The following is a 13008-nucleotide window of genomic DNA, read 5'->3' on the forward strand; positions in this document are numbered from 1 at the left end:
CACAAATTGTTCCTCTTCACATGTGTTAGTGTCAGACGCAGCAAGGCTAAGGTGTTAGGTACTACTGCTAAGACTGTTAAGTACTTTTATTTACACTGTATGTGTTTGTCACTGAAGTTGTTCACTTGGAAATGTACTTACGATAAATTTCAAAATTCAGAGTCTCAGATGAGACAATTGGACTTTCAAATCAGGTTAGCACTTACATTAATACGTGAAGTGGCCAAGCGTCCAGGAGGGTACAGTGCTCTCTAGTTCCTCTTGAAAATCTACTCCCAGACTGAATTTTGACCTCTGTTGGAAAATAGTTTTATAATTATGTGCACACTGTGTGCAACCAATTTAGCGGAACTGACCCTTCTTTTATCTGCTTGTGCTGTAGATGGATATAAATTTAAACGTGAAAATACGAGTTTGAAAATTGGATTTCTCTGTGGTAGAGACTCAAAAGGAGTTTTTAATTGTTTTTAATTATTTTTTCCTCACATCAGTTCTCTTCATTTCTTCATTTTTCTAAAGTGGCTGAACACTTGACATTACAATAGTATGAAAGCTATTTTGTGTGGAAAGTTTTCACTTTTCTATACATACATTTTATGGCAGCAAAAAATTAGAACATTTATGGTAATAGTGCCTTGTTATGTGTGTTGCAGGTTTTTTTTTTAACCAAATGCACCTTAGGTGGGACCTTAAGTAACCTGGATTGATGATTATCCTTTAATTTGTGTCAGATTTTGTGTGCTAAGTTAGTGAAAATAAATCCTGCTTGTCTATGCTAAGCGACTTTTTAAACAGGTGTTTTTTTTTGTACTGATTACGTATTTGCCCAAATCAGGACAATTATGCTATGTATTACTAGCAAGGTATATTTGGCAGGCTTATGCTATGCATCCACTCTTTCTTAGTCTTAATTGTACTACCCATAACTTTATAACTTTTCTTTCACTTGAAAATGAATTCTTGTGCTTCATTAATAGAAGAGTTCATAATATTGGTTAGAGCCTTGTTTTGACATTTTCTCCAAATTGCTGTGCTGTTGAACCTTGATTTTTACCCACTTTCTCACTTTTCTAAGACCTCCAACAGATGTACCATGCTTCTGGCTGTGCTCGGTGGTGCTGATGCATGAAAAACCAACCAGAAGGAAATCATCAAACTTACCTTCCCTTGTGAACAAAATATAAGGCATTAATTAATAGAAAACAGGATTTCATACAGTGAAATTAAAGTGGTAACTGTGCTACAATAGTAGTTTCTGCTCTCTATCAACAATATATCTTGATTATGAGGGATAACCAATGCTTTCATGCAGTCAGTAAACCTTCACTGCTGAATAAAATTGTTGCTGTTTAATTTGAGACATTATTAATCTCTTTACCTATATATTTTTTTCCACCCAATTTGATGACTGTTAAAACAGACATGCTGATTTCATGTAGTCCACAATTAGGAGATATAAGAAAGGTGTATTTGAGTGCATCAAACTGGGGAAGATCATTGACTTTAGAAGTGCAAACTGCCTTTGCATTTAAGGATCAATATTTACTTGAAACTTCTAGTTAATATGATGATGTCACACAGCTTAATAATGCAAATAAAAGATAAACATTGATAAAATGATGTTTTGAATTCAGTCATCTTTACATGTGGCTGTGTGAAGTGCTAGGAAAAAGTGACAAAACTTGCTGCTTGGCTTGGACAGAAACTTTTTAATCTCCTAGTACAAGTGAAAATTTGAAGGACAGCTTTATGCCTTCTACTCAGAGCTTCAAGGGATGGTTCACCTGTCACTACCAGTTGTGCCTTTGTTTGCCATGTATAGCAGTGGCAGACAGTAGAGCAGAGTCGCACTAATCTCGTACTATGCCAATTAAAGTAATCAGCAGCTACTGTGACTTCTTTGTACCTATGAAGCAGTGCAGAGAACTGATGGCTGCAAGACAAATGTCTTCTTTAAAAAGGCAATGTCTTAAAATTCCCAGCCCTCTTATCATTGCTGAACATTTTCTAATTGTATGCCATACTTTAAGAACTTGACATCAGATCTTGGTATTTCTTAACCAAGTGTATAGTGGCATTCTTTAAAATTTGTGTTAAACGCACAGAGGTGAAACAGTAATTACTTTTTTAAATATTGAATAGTTTATTTTTTGAACAAACTTTTCTGTAATGTCATAGAGAATTCAGCATTTTAAAATGGTAAATTGTAATAGAACAGGAAAATAAACAGATTTTTTGTTACTTTTAGTTTTTGTTACATCAAAATTTTTATACATAATTTTGTTACATCAGGTGATGCTTCACCGGATGATTACGCAAAGCATTTTCAGAAGGCAGTCTATATGTTATTTAGTCCACGTGAGCTGAACGTTGGTTGGAGGAACAAGTTTAAAGAAACCTGGCTTATGTGTTCTTAGCACTGTTGTGCTTTTTCTAAGTGTTTTTTCTCTGTGGGAAATCATAGCTCAAGGATTTTGGATTAGTCAGGCATTATTCTTGGCCTTCCCAGAATTTCATTCACTGTTTTTAAGTAATTTAATTGCTCTCTGTCCAATAGAAATTAACATTGTTGTCAAATTCTTGTGAGGTGCAATCCATTCTTGTGGTGAGATGTTGTAATGTGGTGATAAGTGCTGTAGAAATGCATTTTCTTTCTGTATATATAACGTTGCATCATCTGGCATCATACTTTTAGTGCTTATTCCTTTCTAGCATTACCACTGCAGTATAGTCACAAAGCTGTCTGGAAGTATAGACTTCATGGGCATTTTACAAATGGGACAGCAAACACTTTGTGGATCTACTCCATCATAACAGTGAAAAGGTTACCTGCTGAAACAGGAACTGCTGAAGGCATTGTCACAGTCCTTCTTGAAGCCGTCTTTTATATTTCAACACAGATTAGATTTTTTTTTATTTCAAGAAATATTCCAGTGCTTTCTGGCAGTTCTGTGTTTTCAAATCATAGTTTTCAGGGTTAAAAATATCTTCAAGAATGGCAACAAATGGTGTGAAACATTTATTTTTGCCAAATGAAACTCTTGGTTTGCTCTGTTTCCTTTTACAGTGAGATCTGTAGCCCTGCTGTCTAGGTCTTTTAGTATGTTTATAGCCTTTTAGATTCAAATGCCATTTGGGGGTCTTTTGATATTCTTTTGCCTATACAAGTGTAAATAATTGACCATTGTGTGTAAGTAATTGCACACGCAAATAGGTACCCATCCAATGTTGTGTATTTATAATCAAATTCACAATTCAAATTGACAACAATTTTATTTTGAATATCAAATAATTATTGTATATTATTATTAATACACGTATTATATTAAATTTTCACAGGGAACTTAATACACATATGCATATCAGTATGTGATTGCAGGAAACAAATTATGCTTTTAAAACTTTGCTATAGTTTTTCATTCAGGAATTGCTTCATCTCTGCATTATGGCTGAGCATTTGTAACAGAAGTAGAACTATTTTATACTTCAAAATGTAGGTCATTGTATTGGTAAATGTAGGTCAGAGTGAAGGGGAAGAAGACAGCATGCAAACTCCTCCACATGCATCTTTAAGCTTATCCTTGTTTTGAAGGCAAAGAGGCTTACCTACCTGTTCAAGCACGAGAAGCTTTTCCTTTTTCTAAAATTAACACGGGTATTCTTGCTGTTGGCATCATGGCTTAGCTGGAAGCGCTGTGTGCTTCCACACTTGAGACCTGTGCTTGTGAAAGAACTTCTCACTGCCACTTCTTTAGCTGCCAGCTGACGTGATAACCTTCTTTCCTATGGAGTGGGAAAGAACCGTGTACATTACCAGCCTTTAGAAGAGCATTGTCTTTCCAAAGGTGCTTTTTCCTTCTCTCAGTGCAGAGCTATCTGATATTCCTGCAGTTTCAGCCAGTATCAACATTGTAATGGTAGCAGGGGAAAGAACAGTGACCCCTCATAAAAGATTCAGTGACACCATTTAAAGTGTTCTTTCAGTAATAACCATAGAAAAGTGAGAAACATTTGACTGAGTGCACTGAAAACTCTGACGTGGAAGTATTTTGCTGTGTTTGACAAATACTTTGATAAATCCACTCAGGTAAAAGTTTGCTCCGCAAGAGTTTTTATTTATTTATTTATTTTATTTTGCATGTGTGTAATGTGAGATGTGTAGTATTGTGAACGGTATTAAATTAGCCATCTCTTCACTAAATACTTAAAAAAAACCCACTACTTTTATTGCTTGAGTATACACCAGTCATTGCAAACTGAAACGTGCTTTATGTTGTACACTAAAATATTTAAACAGTTATTATATTTATTGCAAAATCTGTCATTTTAGTAGATTGTAATGCTCAAAAGCATTGAATTACTCAAAAGGGAGATGGAAAATCTTGTACAATTCTTAGTGTATGTTTCACTGAAGAATGGGTAATCGTGTGTGAATGTTTTATTTTAACCCTTAGTAGTTCAAACAAAATAGCACGTTCTTTAATAACTAATCAGCCTAACCAGTAAGAAGCAGGACAAATAACAATAGTGCTTCAGTGTTTTTGCCATACATACAAATTGTCAGTCTGGTTTATTTTGTTGGTATTGTGTGTTGTTTTTTTTCTAACCTGTGAGATCTTTGTCATACAAAAGTCATAAGCAAAGTTCTATCCAAGTTCTGTCTAAGCTTTTGCTTGACTGGCATGCAGACAACACATTCATAAATTTTAATCATTTTTCACTGTGAGGAAGTGTAACTCAGAATATTTACTGGGTGGACCAGAAGAATTATGTATTTGAGGGTTACCGTCAAGCTGTAAGTGATTTAAAGGGAAGACAATTTTTCTCCCAAACTTCTGCTTCCATTAAATATGCTGTGATATTTTAAAGTCTTTGGAGAAGAAACAATTCAAAAGAAAATAGTCTAAAGATAGTAAGCTACATGGAATTCAATTTGCCTGTCCATAAACGTCTAAAGGATGCTCCCAAATGTCTGTTTTTAAGTTTACTGAAACCGGTGAAGTGTCTACAGTTTATAATACTAAGTCAGGCTTCTGTCATAGTAATTTGTAATGCTATGTGTGGTGGGGGGAGGCTGACCCTAATTTTGACCTGTGGATAGACATGAAGCATGTTTTCTCATTGCTAAGCAACAACAGATGGAAAACACATACAACTGTAATTTGGCTGCATATGCCTTTGATTCATCCTCCCTTAAATTTGGGAGCCTATCTCAAGTGCCTGAATGCAAGCCTCTTTTCCCTAGGCTCCTCCAGCAATGCAAACAGAAGCATGCAGGAGAGCGTTGGGCCCGCAGGACTGCATTCTCCACTCCATGGGCTGCTATGTTTCAGTTAGATTGTTCCTGTTAGGTGGGAAGCTGGCCCAAAGTAACGGCGAGTTTCTTGAGTGTGTTGTTGAGGGGGTAAATTTGTATGGCTGCCTCTCAGTATGTGATAGGGTTGGAAATGACTGCTGCAAGTTTTATGCTGGAAACTTGCAAAGTCACACAAACAGGATGAAGAAGGTGAAACAGTCGGGGTTACTCCTGGCTGCTACCCTATGGGAACTAGAGGGTTCCAAATGGAAATGGCAGGGAGGAAAGTGCAAAACAAGAGAGAGGAGATGTTTGTTTATATAGTGCAGTAAAACTGTGGTGCTTTCTGCCTTGGGCCATTGTAGACAAGGAAGATTTGCTTAAGTCCAAAGGACAGAAAAATCTTCTGGGGACTATAAAACAGAACTTAGGAACTGTGACTCAACAAACTGCCAAGGAGGAGAGATGATGAGGAATTATGCTGTGTTCCTGCATTGGTCATGTGATCATCGTTAACATGTTCCTTAGGGTCACACTGATTGCCTAACTTAACAAAAGGTAAGAGCCCTTCCCAAGAAAAGAAGCAAAACAAAAAGGAGCCGGACAGAAACTATATGACTGGAGAGGGTAAGTAAGGAGGGAGGCTCTTATCCTCTGTTAGAGACAGGCTGGAGGGCAAGATGGACCTGGAATGTGGACTGATAATGGCAGTTTGATGTTCATGTGAATGACAAAATGTCAGAATTTTTTTTTAGAATTGAAGTGTATGTAACTTTTAAAGTCATGACATATTTGTATGCACGTATATTTGTGTGTGGGAGTATATCTGTATAAATAAAATTTCTCTTTCTCTTAGGATGAAAGCTATGAAATACTTAGCTCCTGAGCTTGGAATCTGAAATCTGCCATTAAAAACTATATCTGTTTTGTTCTGTGGTATAGTGGCAAGTTTGAAAAATGAAACAGTTGGTAGAGGTCTGCAAATGGTGATACATTCAAAAATTATTTTAGACGAAAGATCTATTCTAAGAATGCAAGTATTTTTTGTTCTGTAGGTCTCTGGCCATCTGAAGAAGTACTGGCTTACTACTGCCTAAAGCACAGGGAAATATTCAGGTACAGTTCCGAACATAAAAAGGTATTTTCCAATCTGTTAGTTTTATTGTATCTGCATGGTAAAGATTGCTATGATTTAAGTCTTCAGATTAAATTTAAAATGTTCAAGGTGAAAGCATGTTGCTCTTAACAAAGAATTCTGAGCTGCCTTTGGGTACTAATATTGCACAGCAAGCTTTCTGCTATATGTCAAAGACTTTTGATTTCCACTCAAGGCGTTTCATTTCACTTTGATTTTTGGGAAACAAAAGTGAAGTTCCAATCGATCAGTTCTGATTGTGAAGGTCAGGAAAAATAAAAGACATTCTTTAAACAGACATCTGTTGCAAAACAAGCAAAATATAGCCTGATAAAGTACATAGTAATTCTTGCATATAGCGACGGAAGAATTTGCCCTCTATTTAAGCTTTATGAAATATTTTTGAGACATCCTGCAGTTTTGTATGCTCGATTTTGTTTGTTTTTCATATTTTCTGAACTTGTAGAAGACAGGTATCAAGCACCCAGTAGGAATGCTGAAAGATAAAACTGTCCTGCATCTGCCTTCTCCCCTGTGAGTTACAGAGCTTTGCAGTTGAAAATTCTGAAAGTTTCATTGTCTAAGAGCATGATTGAGGTGTAACAACACTGCACATGCAGGCCAAAGTTGTGTTCTGAGCAAGGCTGGGAGGCTAATACCAAGCAGACCAGCTTGTAGTATGCAAAATCCCACTCTCTGTGTTGGGAAATCGGAGGAGGCCAAGCTGCTTCAGTGTTTAAGTCCTCGCCCTTTGCACCAAACCTGAAGTAATTCTTGCAGTTTGCTGACTCCATTTGGAGGTCAGTGATCATAGAATAATAGAATTGTTTGAGTTGGAAGGGGGCCTTTGAAAGCCATCTAATCCAACTTTTCTGCAATGAACAGGGACACCTATTGCTGAATCAGGTTGCTCAGAACATCCACCAGCCTGACCTTGAATGTCTCCACAGATAGAGTATCCTCTAGCTGTCTGGGCAACCTGTCCCAGTGCTTCCCCACCCTTATTGTAAAGAACTTCTTCCTTATATCCAGTCTAAATCTTCCCTCTTTTGAAACAACTTCCCCTAGTTCTATTGCAAGGGACAAGGTCTGGCACTGAAACTTGCCCTGGATTATACAGCCTCATTTTTGCTCCAGCAGCCACCTGAATGAAGCCCACCTAAGGAGGAAGCTGAGGCACCACTTTGCTTCACTTCTACTGCTGCTGCTGTGCTATCTTTCCAGCACTTCACCATCCCAGCACACATAGGAGTTTTCACACTCTGTTTACAGAGACTGTTGGCAGTAAAATATGCAGTGCTGGTCACTGAAGTCTGTTTTCCTGGTTTGGGTTATCAAATCTGCAGTGGTCAGTCCAGCTTCCATGGAGGAGGTCACAGTTTCGCTTCCTGAGTTCTTGGGGTTCTGCCCTAACAGCAGAACCAGAGTAGAGTTTCTTATTTTAATTATCATTTATAAATGTCAGTAAAAATTTCTAATATAGGAACTTAGCAATAGAGTGATTTATATGTGTAAATGTCTTTGTGTGTGTTACATCCATGCAAATTTGATTCAGAATGCACCAAAAATCACACACTGGATACTTTCTGTGTTTATTTTGATAAATGAAACAAGTGCCTTGTAAATATTGTAACATAACCTTATGTGTATATATATAAAGACATACTTATAACATATGGTTTAGAAAATGAAAATTTATGTGAGGAAAAACCTGTAATTATTCTATCTAAACCACAAACTGCAAATTTCACATGATCTTTTTTTAATTCTGACTGGGTTTAGGTACAGCTGTTCCTCAAAACTGTGTCCATCTTTATTCTTAACTTCCATTAAATAAGACAAATGGGCATTTTGCAAGGAAAATCTGCAGCCTCATTAAAATACCCAGACAGTGAATGTTAGTGTGTTGTCATACAACACAGTCCAGTGGCCTCAGTGAACAAAATATTGATGCCTGTGTTCTGGTGCTGAGGTGTTATCCAAGATGCTCAGCATAGAGTTATAGAAATAGATTTTGAATCATGGGTGTTTTAGGGCAGAAGGAGCACCAAAAAGTCTGCCAAGCTGAAATTCCACTTTCTCTCTGTCAAAACTATTTCCGTGGGAACGCTTCTGGCAGCTGTAGCAGTTGCCATAGATTTAGCTCTAAAGCCGCTGTGCTCCCAAACTGAAGCCCTGCCTTGCCCTGACTGCTGCCTCACACCGTTTCAGCACTCGCTCAGCATCCCTTCCTCCCTCCCTCCTCCCTTTTCCCTCCTCCCTCCCGATGCAGGCGGGGGCTGTGGAGAACATTCTTTATGGCTCCCCCTGCAAGCCCCCATCCGGCACACTCTATGCACCAAATTATTTTTCACTCTCACATCTTAATAACTGCATGCTATGGTCTGAGCTAAAAGCAGCCTTTTACACTATGTATTCCACCCTATGCTTGGGCTCAGCTCGGACTCTTGATGCTAACTTCGTTTGGTTTTCTGTGGCTTAACTGTTTGCAGTTCCTTCGTCGTTCCTAACAGTATTGTTTGTAGGTCACTTGCGGTTTTAAGTGCTAATTGAAGGATCGGATTTCTTCATGGGTAATTGTTTTGTGGTATATGACGTGTTTTAAAACTTCTCTTTTTTAATAACGAAAGGCTTTGGGACATAACTACGTAGGGCAATATATAAATAATATTAATTTCTCCATTTACTTCTCTAACTGTTTTTGCAAGAATGAATGTGGATTAACATTGTTATCCCTTCCTAACAATTATCGTTCGCTACTCTAGCTAGTTTAGTTCTAAAAGACAGAGCCATTGACAAGGGAAAAAAGGGAACCTTCTCAGATTTTTCAGCTCAGCGGTGGTAATGTTGCACTGAACACTAATGAGGGAACCCCCACTGGTTTGCCTGCTTTGTGACTTTTCTATTTCATAATTATTTTCAAAACGCAAAACGACATGAGGTAGCCCAGTCATGTCTCTACAACTTCCTGGTAGCTCCGTTCTTACTGCAGATGGCAATTTGTTCTTGTAACATATATGTCTCTCTGACCATTTTCATCTAATTTGTATGGGTTCTACCATTTCCTTTCTCTCTTTCAGGGACCTTGCTGTGTGTGAGCTAGGGGGTGGCATGACATGCTTGGCTGGGCTCATGGTAGGTCTTTTCTCAATTCCAATCCCATTCAGAGGAAGAAACAAAAGGAAAAATGTTCCAGTGCCTCCAACTGCTGGGTCAGAGAACTGTCAACAGCCTCAGCTGCGGTCAAGCTGCAGAGTCTTGAGAGACCTTCTAGATTGACTTGCTTTCGTATCATATTGATTTTATGGTTGCCTCGATGAGCAGAAACATTTTACCTCTGTGTAGTCAATATCTCTTGTTGTGACATTCCAGGCCACGTATGGTCTGTCTTTCATTGCCATAGCTGAAGCTTTTTTTTTTTTTTCAGATTATAGTCCCATTTGCTAAGATACAGGAATAGCCTGGCGAATCACAGTTGGAGCACCATGATATAGCTGCTAATGTTTTGCCTGCATTATTACACCAACAAACATGATCCAGAGCTCTCAGTAATTAGATTCTTTTGAATTAGATTGGCCATTCAGGAGAGTCGTTCACCATTCTCTGGGTTCTGAGTCATGTATTCAGGAGATATTATGTAGCAGTGCAGTGCATTAGACAAGTTTTTATGTCTCTACAAATAAAAGCATATTGTTACACTGATTGGCATTTGACAAACCTGTCGCTCTTATACAATGTGTCGAGGTTACAGCCCAATGTGCGAGCATGTCAAAGCTCACAAAAAAATTACCCTTACAAAGCCATCTGCCTGCAATGCAAAGTTATATGAAGGGCATCAGGCAGTCAGACAGAAGCAAGCTGAAAGGCAGAGTGACAGCCTTGTATGATGGCTCTACTAGATAAACAGAAGCCCGCAAATGAAAGCCTCTCAGAATACCATCATCCGCTGTCACAATGCAATTACGGAACAGAATGATAGCAAGATAGAGGCTCCCGCAAATGGAATGATAAAAGTATTGACTGATTTGATTGAATGATTAAAATAATGCAGACATAAAATGAAAAAAGATTGAAGATTGTTACAGAGAAATAGGTGAGGAAGCATGATACTGAAGGCTTGTCACTCCTGTCTTCACTTCCACACAGACAAGCATATTTGCTCATTGTTTGCTGTGCTCTTTTTTTCAGGTTGCTATTTCTGCAGATGTCAAAGAAGTTCTGTTAACTGATGGAAATGAAAAGGCCATCAAAAGTATCCTTATTCAGATAGAAAACTGGTTTGTTGTGCTCGTTCGTTTTTACTGCCTGAGTAACAATCGATATAAAGACAGACAGCAAGGGGTATTTTAAGAAAAAGTCCACACATAAGTAATTAAAAAAATAGATGCAGAATATTTTGAGCAGAACTGCAGCTTCCCCCATAATAAATCCAACAGTTTCTTCTTTAATTAAAAATGTACATGTTGGTATACAGCAAGTGTAGTAGTAAATATGTGTCTTACGGTTGAGTGCTGAAAGATTCTGTGTGTGTAAGCTGCAGTTACAGGAGGTACAGCAGTGAATCAAATCATTAGCTCTCCTTCACGTATTCATTTTGCAATAGAAACTAGGTTTGTGGTGATGTTTCGTGTTGTTTGGTTTTTTGTTTGTTTGTTTGTTTGTTTAATTATTACGTTTCTTTTTTACTTTCATATTTTAAACTCTTAAAAATGCATAGTATTTGTATATTGCCATAGTGTATTTTGAAATGCATACTTTCATCGCTGGTATAAGTTGTAACTGCCTACCAATTCCTATTTAGTGTGCTTAAACAAATCATCAATTTATCACAGTGTCCCTTGATGTAAGATTACAAAACTCCTCTATCCCTTGTAGAAAGTATTTTATTATGTCTTATATTATTATATTAGAATAAATTGCTATTATGCCCCTCTAATATGAGCACATAGTTCAGAAAATTGAACTGTACTTTGGCTAAGTGAGAGAATGAGTGAGCATAATTTGTGGCCATGTTAAATATCAGCACAGAACAAGAACAGATATATATAGCAAATACTAATAGCCCATAGAAATTAAGAGGAAAAAATGGAAGATATCTATTTGCTTTTTTCTTGGGTAATCTTTCCATTTGCATGTTAAGGCAGACTAGTTTTTCAGGTTTTGGCCCCTGCATCATAAGAATTGTTTAGATTTGAGTTTTTTATGTATTTGAAAGCCAACATGACAAGTCCTTAATGAAAAAATTAGTTAAACAGTGTTGTGGATTAGGAAAATAGCAATTGCTTATGACTGTTAAATCAGATGTAACAATGCGATAATGTTGGCTACTACAGCCAAAAACACTCGAAGGTAACTCAGTGTAATTGCTTACACTCTCACAATTCCATGGAAATCAAGAGCCAATTATATCTTTTAAAACTTGAAGGAAACCTGAAAAAAGTCTTCTTTTTCTTGAAAATTCAAGTTCTCTGTTATGTTCCAAGGATTCTTATTTTGCTTAAATATAGCTGATAATAGCCATGAGCTGAGGAGGCAGTACTCACAATTTTGTGCATTTTATACAGCATATCCTCTCCCAATCCTTCTTATATATCATTATGAAAATAAAAAATGTAGGAGAAGAAAAATGTTTCAAAACTAACCTAAGAAAGCAAACGGACATTTTTTGAAAGCAGAGTTATTCAACAAAAGGTCGTTTTACCCACAGCAAGCTTCAGGTGAGCTCAGTAATCATCAAGTCAGCAAATACCTTGTGTAGCAGATTCAGAAACATATCTAAACTTTTCTGAAATTTAGAAGTCTTCCATAGCAAGGAAAATTGATGCGCACAATAAATATTTAGTGAGGCTTTGGATTTAAGGAAGTTAAAGCACTTTATTTTCTGAAAAAGATACACTAATATAATCCAGTTAGCACACCGTAGTTTTTTACAATATGTTGTAGAAATATGTTTTATTTCTGAAAGTCTTGCAAGAAGTCTTCATCTGCATTCATTCATTGAATCTCTTTCAGAGGTGTGATTGGTGGAACGCTCTAACAGGAATTTATTTTTCTTTTTTTAACATTTGGTGCTCTGAAGGCTCAGCATTCAAAATGCTTTTATTGTGTTGGATTTTACAATAGGCTTAATATTAGCAGGGTGCCAAAGTGCAGCATACTAAGAACTTTACAGTGTAGGTAGAAAGTATTCTTAAAAGCACAGATCATAAAATTTATGTTGCATTTTATGTGTTTTATGGACTTCAGTAGTAATTTTATGGTCTGTTTTGTGGTAATTTTCTTTTGCCCTCCTTTGTATAGTGATTAGCTAGAACAGAAGTTCAGGCTAAATTTAGGTCTGTTTCAGCCACACCAGACTCACTGAAATCAGTGAGAATTTTTATTGGAAATAGTGTCTGTCTTCAAGTGTCACAGCCTACAGATGATATATTTCTGCAATTTTTACTATGGCTGGTGTTGTTTTTTAATTGTTTAGCATACCAAATTAAATTAATGTGGGATAAAATACTGTTTTCTTGACTAGATTCTGCTCTTCAGGAGCAGTTAATGCCTAGTATTATGCTTTTTATGTAGGTAT

At 37.0% G+C, this 13008-nt stretch overlaps 2 protein-coding genes across 3 annotated transcripts in view; both read left to right on the forward strand.

The window, feature by feature from the left end:
- The window catches only part of ABCG8 (ATP binding cassette subfamily G member 8), a 451150-nt gene that overhangs the window by 411926 nt on the left and 26216 nt on the right, over positions 1-13008 (forward strand). The gene's annotated exons all lie outside the window — the stretch shown is intronic.
- The window catches only part of CAMKMT (calmodulin-lysine N-methyltransferase), a 195059-nt gene that overhangs the window by 145893 nt on the left and 36158 nt on the right, over positions 1-13008 (forward strand). The window contains exons 4-6 of the mRNA XM_065754724.1: positions 6352-6412; positions 9512-9566; positions 10620-10683. Of these exons, the coding sequence (XP_065610796.1) occupies positions 6352-6412; positions 9512-9566; positions 10620-10683 (180 nt within the window). The remainder of the gene's footprint in view (positions 1-6351; positions 6413-9511; positions 9567-10619; positions 10684-13008) is intronic.

The sequence above is a fragment of the Cyrtonyx montezumae genome, unplaced genomic scaffold (genome assembly GCF_038088225.1).
Source record: "Cyrtonyx montezumae isolate F1298 unplaced genomic scaffold, pur_monq_1.0 scaffold_0, whole genome shotgun sequence".
Classification (NCBI taxonomy): Eukaryota; Metazoa; Chordata; class Aves; order Galliformes; family Odontophoridae; genus Cyrtonyx; species Cyrtonyx montezumae.